The sequence below is a fragment of the Myotis daubentonii genome, chromosome 9 (assembly GCF_963259705.1).
Source record: "Myotis daubentonii chromosome 9, mMyoDau2.1, whole genome shotgun sequence".
In the NCBI taxonomy this organism is placed as follows: Eukaryota; Metazoa; Chordata; class Mammalia; order Chiroptera; family Vespertilionidae; genus Myotis; species Myotis daubentonii.
The window spans coordinates 44956340-44975122 of NC_081848.1; the positions used below are offsets into that span (position 1 = coordinate 44956340).

At 39.2% G+C, this 18783-nt stretch overlaps 2 protein-coding genes across 2 annotated transcripts; both read right to left on the bottom strand.

The window, feature by feature from the left end:
* Positions 1 to 2212: 2212 nt before the first annotated feature.
* Positions 2213 to 3166, bottom strand: LOC132242138 (olfactory receptor 52P1-like). The gene has a single exon (XM_059711055.1). It carries the CDS (start codon positions 3164 to 3166, stop codon positions 2213 to 2215), a length of 954 nt encoding a protein of 317 aa, XP_059567038.1.
* Positions 3167 to 17156: 13990 nt separating this feature from the next.
* LOC132241671 (olfactory receptor 51G2-like) lies at positions 17157 to 18783 on the bottom strand. Its single transcript, XM_059710612.1, has 2 exons — positions 18754 to 18783; positions 17157 to 18149 (listed from the first exon to the last, which is right to left on the bottom strand). The coding sequence occupies exons 1-2, from the start codon at positions 18781 to 18783 to the stop codon at positions 17157 to 17159; spliced, it is 1023 nt and encodes a 340-aa protein (XP_059566595.1).

Consider the following 18783-nt stretch of genomic DNA (forward strand, 5'->3'; position numbering starts at 1 on the left):
TTTCTTACTATGCCTATTTACATCCATTGTGATGTTACCTGTACTTAGAAACCTTTGCCCTGTTACCTGATAATATTACTATCATTCTTTAAGACTGAACTCAGTTTTTTCTTGGTATCTCTTTAATTATGTTTAATTAGATTTTTTCCCAGACACAGTATTATTTCAGTGTTCCATAATTATATACACATTTAAAAAACTATATTATATTAAATTGATCTTTTTCTACATTATCTGGAATAGATGCTGGAATATTTTTCTTTTCACTTAATTCCTTTACTGTTCCTCCTCACTTTTTTTTCCATATGTTTTTGGCATATATCTAACTTTTAATAAATCCTCTATGACACTACTGATTATCTGGCTGATTTCAGTGACTTGGTAAGATAAGAAATTTTGTAGGGTAATTTGGGCGAGTGAATAAGAACAAAATGTTCACTTTGGGACATCTTAAATAAAGAAATAGGATCTCTGGGTAGAGATAACTAATCAGGAACTCAATTTAGACACCTGGAAAAATACATTTGCTAATTTATTTTCATATTTCCCATGCCTATCATGGCATTGATACTGGTACATGTGAAAGAAGGCTTTGTTGACCATTGTGATACTTGTGTTCCATTCATTATCTCATTTAATCCTTACTCTGATTCTATAAAGTATAAAAAATACTGTTTTGCATTCAATCAATGACAAAATCACAATTTACAAACTTAAAAATGAAACTCACCAGCTATTAGTGATGGAAGCAATATTTGAACTTAACTCTTCTCTCCCTACAGATCTAGCTCTAAAATATCTGCTGAAATCTTTCAAAATATACTCATTGAGAAAATGAATGAATTACATTAGTGTAAGGAAACACACTGCTATATAAGACATAAAAGTTAATAGGATACATAATAGTCAACAACAAACAAACAAGAATATTTCTATAGGAAAAAAACAAAACAACATACACAGAAAAAGCCAGTTTTGAGGAATTAACATATTTGAACACACACAAATGATTTGTAAATATTTAAAAAATCCATATCAACTTCAGTCAAAAATCACAATTTCCAATTCAGTGAACTCTCACCCAATGAAATGAGCAAAATGTAAAAGGATGTATTGCACAGATCATTTATACATATGCCCAAAGTATATTCCCCTGTGCTCCATACAAAATAAAATTAATATTATTAATTAAGAAAATAATTATTTTAAAATGAAGCACTTAATTAATGTGACCAATAATTTATATTCTTCAAAAGGGTATTTCATGTAAGTATGATTTTGTGTCTCTGGAAATTTTACATAAATTCAGAAATCATAGTAATAGTGATAAAAGGCTACATTGACTGGACTTTTCTCAAGTAAAATAGAAGTAACACCTGAACATTATATATTAAGGGGTTAAGGGAGACTTGAGAAAATCTACCACAATATCTTAAAAAAAAAGATCAGCTGTAGGAGAATTAAATATATTTAAAAAGAGTATTCAATATTCTAAAAGTGAGTAAGTGTAAGACTTCCATCATGCTAGACAATATTGCAAGGTAAAAAGCATATTTTCTGAAGCTAAAGTCCCTGGTTCAAATTCGATATTACTACTTCCTTGTGCCAGTTATATAACCCCTCTGTCTCAGTTTACTAATTGATACAGTGAGCATAATAACCACCTATCTCACTATATAGTTTTGTGCTAAAGAAGTAAATATGTGTAAAGTGCTCAGTAAACAGGTAAACGCACAGTGATCATTTCTTGAAAATTAAGTCATTATTACCATAATAAACCAAAAGAAACTTGAGAATAATCATTTTTACATGAGAACTTTTAAACAGAGCATGGGACAAATAACAATGAAAAAACATACCTGCTTGTATAAAATGTATTGTCCAGGGTATTGAGAAACTTTAAATTGTGACAATAATTAACCTGGTCATTCCACATTTCAGGATATTAAAATGTTATCAATAAATATAGAATATGAAATAATATCAATAATAAATAACAATTGTTGCTAACAGTCATTGAAAGCTTCCTTTAAAGAGGCAGTCCTTTATTTCTAAAAGAAAGAAAACATAAATGCGCAGCATCAAATATCTCTGATGAAAGACACAGCTGAGTGGAGAAATAGCATGTTGGAGACAAGGTTGCAGGTATTGTTAATGCACTAGGACTTCATGAGACAGAGTCTACCAACATGAGTTTGTATACATATATATTTCAGTTTTCAGAAATTTTCTGGTTTGGGACGAAAAGACCCATCACTCGGTCACGAATCTGCTTGGTCTTGACACCATATACCAAGGGATTGACTGTAGGGGGTACCAGAAGGTACAAACTTGCAAAAATTATGTGGACACTTGGAGGTACCTTCTTGCCAATGCGGTGAGTTAGGAAGCTAAATAGTGCAGGTGTGTAGGAGACAAGTATAGTGCAGACATGGGCAGCACAGGTGCCCAGTGCTTTAGAGCGGGCATTCTGGGAAGAGAGCTGAAAGACAGCCTGGAGGATTTTGATATAGGATGTGGCTATGAGCCCTAGGTCCAATACCATCACTGAAAGGGCCACTGAGATGCCATATGCTCTGTTAATGAGAGTATTGGCACTGGCCAACTTCACCACAGCCATGTGCTCACAATAGGTATGATTGATGACCTTTTTGATATAATATGGTAGCCTCTTAATGAGAAGAGGACAGGGCAAAACCATAAGGGTAGCTCGGGTCATGCTACCCAGACCCATTTTAATGACCGTGGTTGTTGTCAGGATGGTTGTATAACGCAGTGGGATGCAAATAGCTACATACCGATCAAAGGCCATGGCAACTAGGAGGGCTGACTCAATTATGCAAAATGTGTGAATTAAATACATTTGTGCTAGGCACATATTAAAGTCAATCCCATGAGCTTCCAACCAGAAGATACCAAGCATCTTGGGAGCTACGGAAAAGGCAAGAGCCATGTCATTCATTGCCAGCATGCAAAGGAAGAAATACATAGGCTGATGGAGGCTAGGCTCTAGTTTGATGGTGACAATGATTATGCTGTTCCCCAGCAGAGCCAGGACAAGCAGGAGGCAGACAGGGATGCCAATCCAGCAGTGAAAGTCTTGCAAACCAGGAATACCAATCAGGAAGAAAGAAGAGATGTAGTGATATGTAGAATTGTCTGCCATGTTAAAACTCAGTAAGTTGCATGCTCATGTACACAGGAGCCAGTTAGTTCTGCAGTGGAAGAAAGCAGTGTAACAGAGTGATTCTTCAATGGCTCAGCAAGTAGAAAATCCAGACTCATGATTTAATAGCCTACCTGGAGGTAGGACTCCTCCTAAACCTCTGTCAGTAATCAGGTATACCACTTTGCCATTCTAAGTTTCAGCACCTTCACCGGCAAATGAGAAGACTGAGTTCACATCTTTCACATATTTTCCCCTACGTTTTGGAATTGTATTCAATTCTACACTGTAGTTATTATTTCCTATTAGATGATAAGTTAGTAATATAATAGCCTCATTATTATGTCAAAGCCAACATGGATTATGTGAGATAAACAGTGTTAGAGTAAAAAACAAGTTGTCTTTTCAAAGAAATATCAAATGTGGATACATAAACACACACACAATAAGTTACAGGTGTTTCAAATATATTAAGACTCATTCATAGTTAGCATAGCAAAATAATCACGAATTTAGAATAAGATCTTCCAACCCTAAAATATAGAACAAACTTATAAAAATTAAAGCCAATCAATGCTTTATCATTGATCAAAGACAAATTTGTCCCCATTTTCAATGAATTCCTTAAGAATACCTGAAGATATACAGCATAACACAATCATATAAACAGAAAAAATTGAATATATTATTTCTTCATGCTGTCAAATGATTTAAAGTTGCTGCAAATAAGAACAATAGTTGTTAATAAGCCCAGACTATTTTCTGCAAAGCCCTGACTCCCAGCTGCAGGCATCATTCCCTCCTCTGTTTCTAGCATCTTTCCTGACTAATAATAGTGAAGGACAAAGCAAGTGCAATTCAGCCCTATAGGTCTTGGCAGCAGGAGTAGTATCTTGTGACTCTTGCTCTGACCTTGTCCTTTTGTTTTGGTAACTGACCCCTATCGTTCTTCCTAGCATCCAGGTTCTTCCTAGTATCATTATTTTGGCATATGTACTTCACTCTTCTTAACATGATTTTAAACCTATAATTGCTCCCAGGGTCTCTATTTATGGTCCTGAAACCACTGATGCAAAAACTCAAGATATATTGGTAAATACTACTAATGCAATGATTCCTTGTGTAGAGGAGTAAATGAAAATAATGTGTGTGTATGTGTGTGTGTGTGTGTGTGTGTGTGTGTGTGTCTGTTTGTTGTGTGTTGGGGGATGGAATGGTCTATTATTCCTTGTTAAAAGTTAAAGATTTTTTATTTAATTTATAAAAATTCAGAGCTTAAACTGTAGAAACAATAAAGAAACTTAGTTTTGTGAAAATTACTGCATAAGGGGATGAAGTCTATAACCCAAGACAAAGATAAGAATTTAGGACAAAACATGCAAATAGTGAACATTCAGAGTATGAAGAGGTTTTAAGTATTTATCAAACTCTTGCTAATTGCAAATTCTCAAATGATTGTTTTCCACTTGGAAATTTGGTTGGCCAAGTTCCATTCTTATATTTGCTTCTGGGAGAATCAAACATACAAAAGGCTAACCCACCTAAGATTACAAACAAGCATAATCATTCTTGGTAAATATATGTAATTATTTTAAAATCATCTTTTAGTTTTTCATAAACTAACTTACAGGATAGTTACATGTCATCCACACCAAATGAAAAGAAGCACTTACAAGATCATAACATGCCATCTGTTCCACAAGAAAAGCAGTATAGTGACCTTAACAATGGAAGCTTCCAGTCAGAGCCATAGAATGTGGCACACAGAGGAAATTACAGAGAACTACCCCCAAATCGTGGTCTGCTTGTACAGTTACCCCTCTCATCTCAAAAAATCTTCTCTGTCTTCTCCCAGGCTTATTTTGAAAGAAATTTTGAAGAAATGCATTTGTTTCAATAAGGTTATTCTTTATATTATCTTCAGCAGTCTGCCAGGTACCCCAAATACCTGCCCAGACCTCTCTAATTTTCTATTGGCAATACCATTCCATCTGCTTCTGAACCATATAAGTGCCTTCTTCTGACACCCTGAGCTTTGCTATTTTGTCTGTTTCTGAGTCAGTCAGCATTTTCTCTTGCCTGGAACCTGCCACTTCAGAGTAGAGAACTGTATCAGAATACAGTTGTCTTTTCTCTGCAGTCTCTTTTGAATACATTATATATTTTATATGAAGGTATTGAAATGCCCCAAAGTAAACTCTCCCATTCTCTTTTATCCAAATGTATCTTATTTGTTGGCAAAAACAGATAACATCCAGCCATTAGGAAATCTCAGAACTATCCTCGCCTTCTCTATTTCTACCACTCCAGTCAAGCAGTGACGAAGTCTTCATTAAAGATTTTAGCATGTGCTCTTCCTGTTTTCACTTGCATGTCATCGCTTTCATTACACTGTGAATACCCAAAGGAAGGCACTTAATCTCAGTAAACTCTCAGTGGAATGCAAGGAGAGATCTGATGTTTCTCTATGATTTTCACAGTCCCTCAAGAATTTCACAGATTTTATCTTGCTCTAAAGGCTCTAAAGGCTTCTGACCCACCAGCAATAATTTATTCATAGTCATTACCTACCCTTCATTTATTTTGGCTGCCATCTTAGAATATGATTTATTTTTAATTTTTTCTGGTTATGAGTTACATAAATATTAGAATTTTATTTGGTTCTTCCTCTCCAAATCTCACTCCTGAAAGACTCATCCTTTCTCTTATTAATGTGTGACATCATTTACATATTTGTAAATCTTCCTTTTCCATTTTACTTTCAGATGTTTTATCTTGAATTCTATCTCACAATCCTTGATATATTGTAGATAATGATTTAAAATAACCATTATTCTTTGAAAAATATCAAATTATAATTTATACTGAAGCATCTATCTAGACCAATATGCATATCTTGGAAAGGTTAAAAATACGACCGTGTAGCCATCGGCAGTGAGGACTCTGTGGTTAAGTTGGTAGTTATGGTTGCTTTGTAATAGGCTTTTCCTATGTTCAGGAGATCCCTCTGGAAGGTTGATGGGTCACTTAGGAGAAATAAGATTGAAGGGGAAAGACGTCTGGGCTAGGATGAAGCACAAAGCAGTAACAATGTCCCCCCTGGAAAACTATAATGACATTGTAAACTTAAAAAGTTTGGCCCTGGCTGATTTGGCTCAGGATGGAGCGTCGGCCTGTGGACTGAAGGGTCCTGAGTTCAATTCCGGTCGGGGGCATGTGCCTTGGTTGAGGGCACATCCCCAGTAGGGAGTGTGCAGGAGGTGGCTGATCAATGTTTCTCTCTCATCGATGTTTCTGACTCTCTATCCCTCTCCCTTTCTCTCTGTAAAAAAGCAATAAAAAAAGTTTGATGACTTCTATTTTAGCTCTGAAATGTAATAAGCTCAGAATTGTCACTCCTGTCCTGACACGGAAAAGCTAGGCAAACTGAATATCAATGACTTTTCTTAAAACCTTCTTAGAAATGAGGTCACAGGGCAAATCATCCACCTCAAACATAGAGAGAGAAGCGCACCCAAGGAGGTACAGCTCACAGTATCCAGCTGCTTGGAGCAGAGATCACTTAAAGTTACAACAGTCAACACACTTCACTATGAAATCTGACAAGTTGCTGGGGGCTGCATTTAGATTATCATGAGCATGAGAAACTCTATTGTCTTCATTCAGAGGTGTCCCACATATTACGTAGACTTTACTTCTAAAAACACCAACAGATTCACAGCTAGGATCAAAGAAATATCCCCTGTTGGAAGATAAGTCAATGTGAAACTCTTCACAAACCCTCTGTATAAAAAAAAGCTTTCTCTCCAAGGGGAAAAGTCTTAGCTAGAGTATACTACTGAGACCTTATCTCTACTAACAGTCAAACATTTCAGCCCACTCCATTACTTTCTAATCTCATTCTGGGGAATATAGTCAATAGAGGATAGGGCATCAAAGAACTAGATTGGAACCACTGCATCCAAGGAAGGGGATATAGGGAAAGAGGGGAGGAAAGTAACACAAATCCTCTACCACTTCAACAAATCTTTAGTACAATGACAGTGGAATACATTGAAACATAACCTTCTCTGAGGAGCAGTAGAAAGTGAAATCCCAAAGCTAAGAATAGAGCCATAATCAGGACATTACTAACCTATACATATAATTTGCCTTTTCCCCCTGAGTCCATTTTCATTGTTTAATTATATTTAGCTGTCACCTATTTGACTATCATATGGGGGAATGATGATTTTCTCTTATTTTATTGACTATATTAGGGTGACATCGGTCATGAAATGATGTAGGTTTCAGGCGTACAATCTATATATATGTAAAGAGGGAATATGCAAATTAGCTGGTACAATCTATATATATGTAAAGAGGGAATTTGCAAATTAGCTGGGACGCTGTAAGGTCATGACCACTCAGGAGGAGGCTACGCATACAGGTGGGCAGGAGGGGACTGCATGAATGGTGAGACAAGCCACAGATGGCGCAGGCCCGAGAGAGCAGAGAGCAGGGCCTGCCTGCCAGCCGCAGCAGGGCCGCGAGCAGAGAGGCCCACGGATAGCAGAGAGCACGGCCTGCCCACAGAGAACAGGGCCTGCCTGCCAGTCGCCAGGGTGGCAAGCAGGCCTGTAGAGAACAGGGACTACCAGCTGGGGTGCACCGGCATTCCTGCCTCTGTGTGTGAGCTGCAGAGGAAACACCTTTTCTGACGGCTCATTGGCTAAGCCTCTGGTATGCCACTCTCAGTGTTCTTGTTAACTTGCATAATAAGAATCCAAGAAGGTGATCTAGGGTTTTTCCACCTCCTACCTGGAGGAAAAAATGAAGGTCCACTGCTGGAGGGGCTAAGAAATGTCATATACTGCACTAGCCAGTTTTGCTCAGTGGATAGAGCCTCGGCCTGCTGACCGCAGGGTCCGGGTTCAATTCTGGTTAAGGGAATGAAACTAGGTTTCAGGATCCTCCCTAGCTGGGGCCCAGGTAGGGCTCATGCAGGAGGCAACCAATTGAAGTGTCCCTCTCACATTGATGTTTCTCTCTGTCTTTCCCTCTCTCTTCCATGCTCTCTAAAAATCAGTGGAATAATATCCTCAGATGAGGTTAAAAAAAAGAAAGAGAGAAAGAAAGAAATGTCATATCCTATAAAGAGACATCTTGAAAATGCCTAAAGAAAGTTTATCTATTGTTGGTGCTCTTGTCCCAGCATCAGGAAGGGTTCAGGAACCAGGAGAAGCCTGTGAGTAGATGTTAAATATGAATCCAGAGACTAATAGAGAGTCTGGAGACAAAATATAATTTTGAAAGGCACTTTGGGAGTCAGAGGAGCTTAGCTAAAGGAGCTGAGTTCTAAGGTTTTAAGTCTAAGGTCTTAGGTTCTCTCATTGACCCTATGTTTTTTATTAACATAACTTGTCCTGAGGCAAGAGAGAGATATACACTTCAAAGGGTATACAGAAACATTGTCAGAATGGAAGAATTAGCCTACCGCTGTTCAGGTGTTTGGTCAGTAGGAGACAATAATATGTAGATTAAGATGCCTTTTAGCTGTCTGGCAGCCAAGAAATCAATTTATTGTATCCTATTCAGGTTTGGGGAAATGCCTTTAGCCATTCCTAGATGCAGCCCTGCTGTCATGCTGGAATTGGTCTCCGGCAATTGTCATTTTTTCGTTGTGAAGGGACTGGAGTCCATGTTGATGAAAACACCTTGGTGGCTGTGATGGCCGGTAGTGGCAGCATCAGTGGGGTGATGAGGGCAGCACTTTCCCCTGATCAGCGTGGTTGCCTCCTGCAGAGGGAGGCCAGACTGCAGCTTAGGCCCGCTCCCTGTGGGGAACGGGCCTAAGCTACCAGTAGGACATCCCCTGAGGGCTACCGGATTAGAGAGGGTGCATGTTGGGCTGAGGGACCCCTCCACCCCCTGCACAAATTTCGTGCACTGGGCCTCTAGTCTATAATAATAAAAGCATAATATGCTAATTAGACCAGACTAGATGTTGAGTGAATAGGGTAGCATGCCTCAAAGGATAACAGATTGCTATATAGTGGTCCAGAGCCATGGCCAACGGGACTCCTGATTCAATACCCTGAAATGTGTGGATGAGCCACATCTGGAAAAGGCAAGCATCAAAATTCATATCTGGCAAGTGGAACCAAAAAATACCAAGTATCTTGGGGACAATGCTGGTGCTAAGTGCAATGTCTGTGGCTTCTAACATGGCCAAGAAGACATATATAGGCTCATGGAGACTGGGTTCAGATTTGAGGAAGAGCAAAAGTAGAGAATTTCCTATCAAATCAATGAGGTACATAACACAGAATGGAATCCCAATCCAGCACTGTATAGTTTCCAAGCCAAGGATCCCAATAAAGGTCAGCACAGAGGACATGAACATGGTGCCATTTGGAATGGGCATGGCAGGTCAGGGTCCTTCCTTGCAAAAGAGCCAAATTTGGCAAACTGTGATTCTCTGTCCTGGTCTATGACCTATTCTCAACCAGTCACACAAATATTGAATGACAGAAATAGGAGAATCAACCTCAGCAGTTTATTTAGCATTTTTTAAATGAATGAGACAATGGACACTGGCCCAACAGAAAGTTTTACCATTATATACATTAGCAAAATCATCTGCCCACTCAGTGATACCCACATTGCAAAGACTGAGTATTTGGACACCTATGCCTATGATGGGGCCAACGTGATCAGGCTGCTTGTGGTGTTCTTCCTCCCCCATTCCATCTTCTCTTTCTTCTTCTAACCTGTTCATGGAAATCAGGAAAAAAGAAAAATATATAAACAAACATTGGAATGATACTTTAGACAGAGAAACACCGAAATCCACTATACCTTGAACCCCTCTTTTCTCTCCTCCTCACATCCTCTCTTTTTACCATCACTTTAGACTAGCAGAGTTGGGTATTTCTATAGAGCTACCAACATTTCTTTGATAAATTATTGATTGAAGGCTCTAGAAAGCATTGTAATTCCACCAATAAAACTACCTCTCCTTACCTTGAACTTCCTTCCCATCAAGGAATTTGTAAATATGACGTTTATGCGGGGCCCAGACTCCATCAAGATAGACTTTGGCAGCTGCATAATTTTGTTTATTACCATGGCAATTCTAATTCAGGAAACAAATCTTATATATAAATTTCTCTTAGATAAGCACCCACAGCTCCTCACATAGTCTGTTTTCCACACAATAAAGTGAGGAAAGCTAAAATATTAGTTAATAAGATTAAAAGGATTAAAGAGTACCTGGTAAGAGAAGAGAGACTTTTATTGTTTCACCAAAAGAGCAATGAAGAAGATGCTGAAGTGTTTAGACATAAGATTAATGAATGAGATTGGAAGCCTAGGTCCCTATATGTAGAAAGTGTTGACAGACATAATCCTTATATAGAAATCAGAGTTGCTTTCTGTTGAAGAGAATCAGAAAGCCCAACTTTTAAATCTTCTGTGAAACCTGAAACAAGACAAATATGAGTGGGTCTCTTTGAGAATTGTCCAAGATATTTCAAGGAGAATAATGACAAACACATAAGTACATTCAGGTGGAAGTGACTGGGGAGGCAGCAGAGACAGAAAGACTCCAAAATTTTCATTGCAACACAAAGTTTGTTGCTGTGAACAGCTCACACTTTCCAGTAACTGAATATAAGTAGGAAACTACAGTTCAGTTTTAGGGCTGACAAGAGTATGCATCTATGAATGTATTTGTTAAAGTGAGAGCAGTGACCTTTCTAAGTGTTTAGTTGTCTACATCTAAATCAAATGATCTATCCCTTTTCTGTGTTTTTACCCTAAATGTTTCAAAACATTTGTCCATAAATCCAAGTCAACATCCAAATATTATTCTGAGTTCTTCACTGGCCCCCAACAACCCAACTCATAAATTTCAAATTTGAAATGTTAAGGAGAATATATTCTACCAAATCACCCTCTCAAAACACAATTATTTAGCATAGCTTCCTGGCTGCTGACTGTATGTAGGTTGATGCTTTCCCACACCTGTCTGCCTAATTATTGTACAGCTCTCTCTCTTAGAAAAACCTCCTTATATTAGGCGAACATGTTGCCTGTAACCACCACCCCCTTTTTGAATTATGTAGCTTCAGATAAGATACTACAAAGATTCAAGTCATTTATTATCCTATCCTTTTCAAATATAATGTATTCAGGTCTACCTAACTTGTCCAATAACATGCTTCTAATTTTCTTTTACCTGTCAATTTTCAAAAGCAGATTCTTCAATGTATTGAATTGTATTTCCTAAAAGTTCCAAGTTGGACTCTATCAAAAATAAATTTGTACTCTTTACTTTTATAAAATAAATTTATACTATTGGATTCACTTATGCTTGCACTTTAAGATATATATTCTTATGTCCACTTGATCTAGTATACATTTTTAGCTATCCACTTACTCATTGTTCAGGAATAACTGGGAAGTGACCCCTATAAGAGAAGGTCATTCTTTGCTGGTCCCAGCTATAGAAGATTCGTGTTTTGTAACATAATTTTTCCCCAATGACCAAACTTCATCAGCCTCTTAAATATCCTAAGAGATATTTTCTTACTCCCTAGGCAAAGAAGGAGGTTTAGGGCCAGAAGAGTAAACATCATTTCTTAGGACAATGTTCTTAATTCCCTAGAGACCTGATATATCTATTCTCACCAGGAGATGGCAGTGTCAAAACATCTTCTCACAGAGCCAGAGATTGGGATTCAACTTGCTCTCACTGTGTGACTAAGAAATGGAACATAAAGTTGGGGAGTGCATAGCTCAGGGATCCATTCCTTGCCTGAAAAAACCGTCAGCTTTATATCATGCTTTTTAAGGAAAGAATTGGAAACCTTAAGTGAAGGAAACAAGTCAGTAGGCATGCTTCTATGATGGGAAGTCTCTATTGGCTGACATAGTTAGGATAGATAGTAAGTCAACTCAATACTTTAATTTCCACAGGTTTGCTCTTCTATGACACCCCAATCCATAGATCAATGGCTTTTTCTATTAGGGATAAAGTTTTCCTGCCTCAAATATAATCATAATTGGAATAAAAATCCTTCAAGAACAATCACACATCTGACTTATTCCAGAGTAATGAGACTGGGTTGACAGGTGGGAGAGTACATAAGTGAGTTCAGGACTGGTGGGATAGAGGGGTTATTATTAGAAAAGCTGGTAATGAAGAATTATGGGGATAAACATGGAAAACGTAAGACTTACTGGCCAATTGTTGGGAGCCAGTTCTACTGTTACTAGATGCCTGAAGAATATTGTCAATTCCTGATATCACTATCACTCATCCTTTATCACATATCACACATCAACTCTTTTCTTGTCCCCAGATTCTGGTCTCAGTCTCTTGTGGTTGTGCTCTTCAATGTTTCCTCTTTCTATCTGCACCCCTGCAACAGCACCAAATCAATGTCATGAACCCTAATTCATTGGCTGGGGTTATCTGCCAATACATGGACATCTCTGAGATAGCCTTTCATGCTTTTCTTCTGTCTTGGCAATACAGACAGTCTTCTCATTCTGAAAGTCTGTCTGAGATCAGGTTGCTGTATTCTTCCTCCAATAAAACTCACAGCAAGGTTTGCATTTTCAGGGGCACAGCATAAATTTATTGAACTCAAATTGAGGAAAAAACTGCTAGCCATCAATTTTAATGTTCCATCATGAATGTGAAGAGGAGTTATAAACATGAATGAGGGGTTTTCTAACCACTAGCTAAAACCATGAGGGACCAAATGTATTTTTTAAAATATATTTTTATCGACTTCAGAGAGAAAGGAAGAGGAAGAGAAAGATAGAAACATCAATGATGAGAGAATCATTGATTGGCTGCCTCCTGCATGCTCCCTACTGAGGATCGAGCCTGCAACCTGGGCATGTGCAATTGACCAGAATCAAACCTGGGACCCTTTAGTGGGCAGGCCAATGCTCTATTCACTGGGCCAAACGGGCTGGGCCCAAACATTAATTAAGCCCTTTGGGTACATCCAAATCTAATATCTATGAAATCATTTCTACAACTTTCAGTCATCTCCTTGCGCTCCTCTTTTCTTATTCCCCATAGGCTAAATGCAGAGAAATTAACATAAAAAGTTTTCTTTTTATAAGCTGTTATTTTTCTGCCATCCCCATTTACCAAAAAAAAAAAAACCACCCAAAAAACAAACCTAAAGTCTTCTTAGATATAGGGATGTTCTTCTACCTGAATTCTACTTTAGTAATTTATTTATGACTAGAGGCCTGGTGCACAAAAATTTGTCCCTCAGCCAGGCCTGTGCCCTCTCGCAGTCTGGGACCCCTCGGGAGATAACGACCTGCTGGCATAGGCTCGCTCCCATGTGGCAGAGGGCAGGCCCAATCCCTCAGAGCAGGGCCGATTGGGGAGTTGGGGCACCACCCCTTGTCATGCACAGAGCAGGGCCCATCAGGGTGGTTGGAGCTCCGTACCCTGTCACGCACAGAGCAGGACCCATCAGGGGGTTGGGGAGCTCCCCCCTGTCATGCACAGAGCAGGGCGGATCAGGGGGTTGGGGCGCCGCCCTCTATCACCCACAGAGCAGGGCTGATCAGGGGGTTGGGGCGCTGCCACTGTCACACTCAGGGCAGGGCTGATGGGAAGGTTATGGCTCTACCCCATCACACGCAGAGCAGGGCCCGTGGGGGGTGGGGGGGTTGGTTCGCCACACCCTGTCACACACAGAGCCGCAGGGCGATCAGGGGGTTGGGGAGCTCCCCCCTATCAGGCACAGAGCAGGGCTGATCGGGGGTTGGGGTGCCTTCCCCTGTCACTAACAGAGCAGGGGGATAGGGAGGTTGTGGCCCCGCCCTTGTCACACACAGAGCCACAGGGCGATCAGGGGGTTTGGGCGCTGCCCCCTGTCATGCTGATCCCGGTGCCGGGAGGCCTCGCAGCTCCACTGAACCGGTGCTGGGAGGCCTCACTGCTCTGATGATCCTGGTGCTGGGAGGCATATTACCCTTTTACTATATAGGATAGAGGCCTAGTGCACAGGTGGGGGCCGGCTGGTTTTCCCTGAAGGGTGTCCTGGATCAGGGTGGGGGTCACCACTGAGGTGCCTGGCCAGCCTGGATGAGGGGATGATGGCTGTTTGAAGCTGGTCACACCCCCTTCAGTGGGGTGCCTGGCCAGTCTGGGGGAGGGGCTGAGAGCCGTTTTCAGGTTGGCGGGTGACTGAAGTTCCCAACCTATCCTTTTTTTCTTTTTTCTTTTTTTTATTCTGGGCCAGCTTTAGCTCTGAGGGTTGGCTCCAGCTCTGAGGCCTCGGCTGCTGAAAACAGGTATTTGGTTTGTTTGGGTTCTATAATTGTAACACTGTTGCGGTCCTGCTCACACCAGCTCTGAGATCCCGGCTGGCTGAAAGCAGGGATCTGTGTTTGTTCTATAATTGAAACAATGTTGTGATACTGCTGGCTGAAGCCCGGCTGGCTGAAAGCAGGTTTCTGGGGTTTTGTTTAGCTTCTATATTTGTAACAATGTTTCTAAAACTGCAAGCTCAGAGGCTGGCAGCGGCAGGCAGGGAACATTGGCTTCCTCCGTCACTGAAGTAAGCAAGCCTCCTGTTTTCTTCAAGCTGCCTGGCTGCCGGCCGCCACCTTGGCTGGCAGTTAATTTGCATATCGCCCTGATTAGCCAATAGGAAGGGTAGCAGAGGTACTGCTAATTACCATGTTTCTCTATTATTAGATAGGATGTTTTTGAACTTCAAGTTAAGATATAGAGCTATTACTATCAGGCATTATGAAAATTGGCTGTGGGGTTAACTTATTCATCAGATTTGATAGAAAAGTATGACTTTAATAAAATCTAGGTGCTTATTGAGCAAATTCTACCAGGAAGTATGCTAATTGTTTTACATGCATCATTTTATTTAATTTCTGTTCATTTGTTTTGTTAATCCTCATCTAAAGATATTTTTTCCATTGATTTTTAGAGAGAGTGTAAGGGAGGGAAAGGGAAAGGGAGAGATTGATGTAAGAGAACACATCAATTGGCTTCAGCATGTGCCTCAAGGGTGGGGGATCAAACCTGTAACCCAAGTACTTGCCCTTGACCTGGAATAGAACCCACGGCCCTTCTATGAATGAACCAATGCCCTAACCACTGACCCACACTGGCTAGGGACATTTTATTTATCTTTATTTATTTATTTTTGTGTGTGTGTGATTTTGATAAATGTATATAACTTTTTAAATTTTTTTCATTTGTGTAATGAGATAAATACTATCTAATTTACAGAATTGTCTTGGAAATTACCAATATTTATTGTTATCAAAAGGCTTTTGAACTACCTTAAAAAATTAAAAGACTAGGCCTTGGCTGATATGTCTCAGTTGAGTATCGTCCCATGTATCAAAAGGTCACTGGTTCAATTCTTGGTCAGAGCATATACCCAGGTTTCAGGGCACATATTGGAGGCAACAGATCTTTCACACTGATGTTTCTCTCTCTCTCTATCCATCTCTCCATTCCTCTTTTTCTAAAAATCAATAAAAATATATATGTTTTTTTAAATTAAAGACAAGGCTATTAAAAAATATCTAAACTCATTTTAATGATTCCACTCAATTGAGCACTTTCAAAGATAGATATATAAAAGTAGAAAATGCAATAATTTGAATGAATTAGATAAAAGTAGAAAAGAGAGAAATTATGCCACCCATCACCTTATATAGTTATCATTTATTCCAAAACAGGAACCTCCCTTAATTACTTTGTTGACTAAAAATCATTCAAAATTCTTTGGTTTATGATGATATTCATGGCTATTTGTGGAAAGTCAAAATAATTTGGGATAACAACAACAACAACAAAATGAACCTTGCAAGCCCTGTCTAGAAGAGTAACCTCAAGTTTTTCTTTCCTTGCTACCTTTCTGTGACCAGAAGGTATCTACTACTTAGTGATTTGTGTTACCCAAGACATTACAGAAGCATGGGCTTGTTTTTTTAGTCATTTCATCCTAAAACCATTCTTTTCAGATTGCTATTTATTTTTTCTAACCTTAGCTCAATTAAAAATAAAATGGTGTCCTAAAGTCAAATCATTTTTCAACCAAATCATTCTGACCAACTGAAAGTTAGTAATGTTTCATGGCACACATTCAATAAAGATGTAATATTATCACCAATAGTATCTTGTCTTTATTTTTTATTTAAAAAAATTTCAAACATGTACTAAGTAAGCTGATTATTAAAATGAACTTCTATCTATCCATCATCCAGCTTCAACAACTATCAACATTATGCCATTCTTGGATCTTCTATACTTCCACCCATCTGTAACCCAATGATTATTTCTATTGTTATTATTAGTGTTTTAATTATCATTATGAGTTTAGAGTTAAAATTGAGTATATTGAAATGCATAAATTTTAGCAATACCATTTTGACAAATGGATACAATCCTGTAAGTTGCATTTAACATACCACAGAGTATTTTTATCAGACCAAAAAATTCCTCATGAGTTTCCCCAGTCATTCTTCCACCTCTACACTGTTCTGTTGTTTTTGACACTAAATTAGTTATATTTGTTCTTCAACTTCATATAAAGATAAAAATACAATACATATTCTTTGTGTCCTGATTCTTTTCACTCACAAATATATATCACTAAATTTTGCATATCTGGAAACAAAAGCCTCCCAGGAACCATTCTACTTATTTTCAAGGGGAAAAGAATGAATTTTATATTCAAGGACTCAATAAACCAATGGTGTCCTCACTAGGGAAAAAAACCAGGTCCCATGTCTCTTTTGATAAGCTTATATCAAACTAATGACATTCTCTATTCTCAAGGAAGAAGGGGGGGCTAGTTTACTTTTCTCCGCCTACTGAAGCATATAGCTCATTCATAAGCAACAGAAACTATAGAATTCTTCCCATTTGCAATGCTAATATCCAATCAAAAGGTCTGATCCAAGTTCCTGTGTTCTTAGGGTATTGTCTGTTTGATTAGACCTCATTCCTCTTTCTAGACAGTGTACGAACAATGCTATTGCGAATTTCCTTGGTTTTGATGCTGTAGACAATGGGGTTGACCATAGGTGGGAAGAAGAGGTATGCATTGGCCATGATAGTCTGCAGGAGTGGAGGTAAATGCTGTCCAAAGCGGTGAAACAAAGAGAGGCTGATCATGGGAACATAGTACACAAGCACAGCACAGATATGTGACACGCATGTGTTGAGTGCCCTCCACCGTCCTGCCCCAGAAGCTATTCCCAGTACTGTGTGAAGAATCAGCATATAAGAAACTACAATGAGCAATGAGTCCAACCCAAATGTGGAGATAACAACAAACAGACCCAGGATGCTATTGGGGCGGGTGTCTGCACAGGGCAATTTGATCAGATCTGAGTGGAGGCAGTAAGAGTGTGTGAGGGTGTTGTGACCACAGAAAGGCAGATCCTTCAGGAGAAAGAGCAGTGGTAACATGAGCATCACACTTCGCAAGGCAATGGTGGCACCCATCCCAGTGATGCGGGGAATTGTCAGGATGGTTGTGTACCGCAGTGGGCTGTAAATGGCCACAAAGCGGTCTACAGACATAGCCAGAAGGACACCTGACTCCATAAGGGTAAAAGAGTGCATGGAAAACATCTGGAGCAGACAACCACCAAAGCTGATATCGTGAATGCCAAAGAGGAAAATGCCTAGCACTGTAGGTATGGTGGAAACACAGACCCCAAGTTCAACAAGGGCCAGCATGGCCAGAAAAAAGTACATGGGCTGATGCAACACAAGGTCAATCCGGATGATGTGTAGAATGATGCCATTTCCTATGAAGATGATGATGTACATCAGGCAGAAAGGGATAGATATCCAGATGTGCTCTGCTTCCAGTCCTGGGATACCAACAAGAGTAAATGTTGCAGGCGTGAATTCAATGGAACCATTGGAAATAACATAGTGAGATTTCACCTGAAGGTATTGGGAAGCACTTGAAGACTGGAAAATATATAGCACTTGTCAGTTCTTGTACATTAAATTCAGAGCTCCGGATAATCATAGTTAAGACATTTTCTTAAAAGGATGAAAAACTTATTTCTTAAAGAAGGAGACATAAAAACCATAGTGTATGGAAGAGAATTCTGATTAGATATGTGGAAGAGTATTCCCACAAGGGCTACATGCCAAACACAGAAGGCAGTAATAAAAATCTCAAGCTGCGACATTTATGGCAGTGAAAGGCAGTGTTAATGAGCACAAAGACGATGATTTCATGTGAAAATTAGGGACTGAAGGACCTGATAACCTTCTGTAGTTTGTATAGGAGTGACTGAGCAGCAAAAATGATAAAATAGTAGTAAAGAACATTCTTGGTTCTAATATTTTATATACATGTGATCTTGGGGATGTCACATATCTCAGATCCAGGTGTTCAACAGAAACACAAAAATAGTGATATAAGATGATATATATAAATTGTTTACCATTATATTTAGGCCATGTTACATATTTAATGCACTAAATAAGAAAAATAACATATTTGAAAACTGGGATAGTTTCTCCTACTTTTTAATATTTTTCAGTGTTTTTTTTTTTAACTTACCAGTTCACTCTTTCTCCACCTGCTATCCAT

Bases quoted from the DNA above. Each gene is read 5' to 3' on its own strand.
- LOC132242138 (XM_059711055.1), bottom strand. From the start codon at position 3,166: ATGGCAGACAATTCTACATATCACTACATCTCTTCTTTCTTCCTGATT.
- LOC132241671 (XM_059710612.1), bottom strand. From the start codon at position 18,783: ATGGATAGCAGGTGGAGAAAGAGTGAACTG. The intron at 18,150-18,753 runs GTAAGTTAAAAA...TATATTTTCCAG, and splicing joins GGTGGAGAAAGAGTGAACTG to TCTTCAAGTGCTTCCCAATA.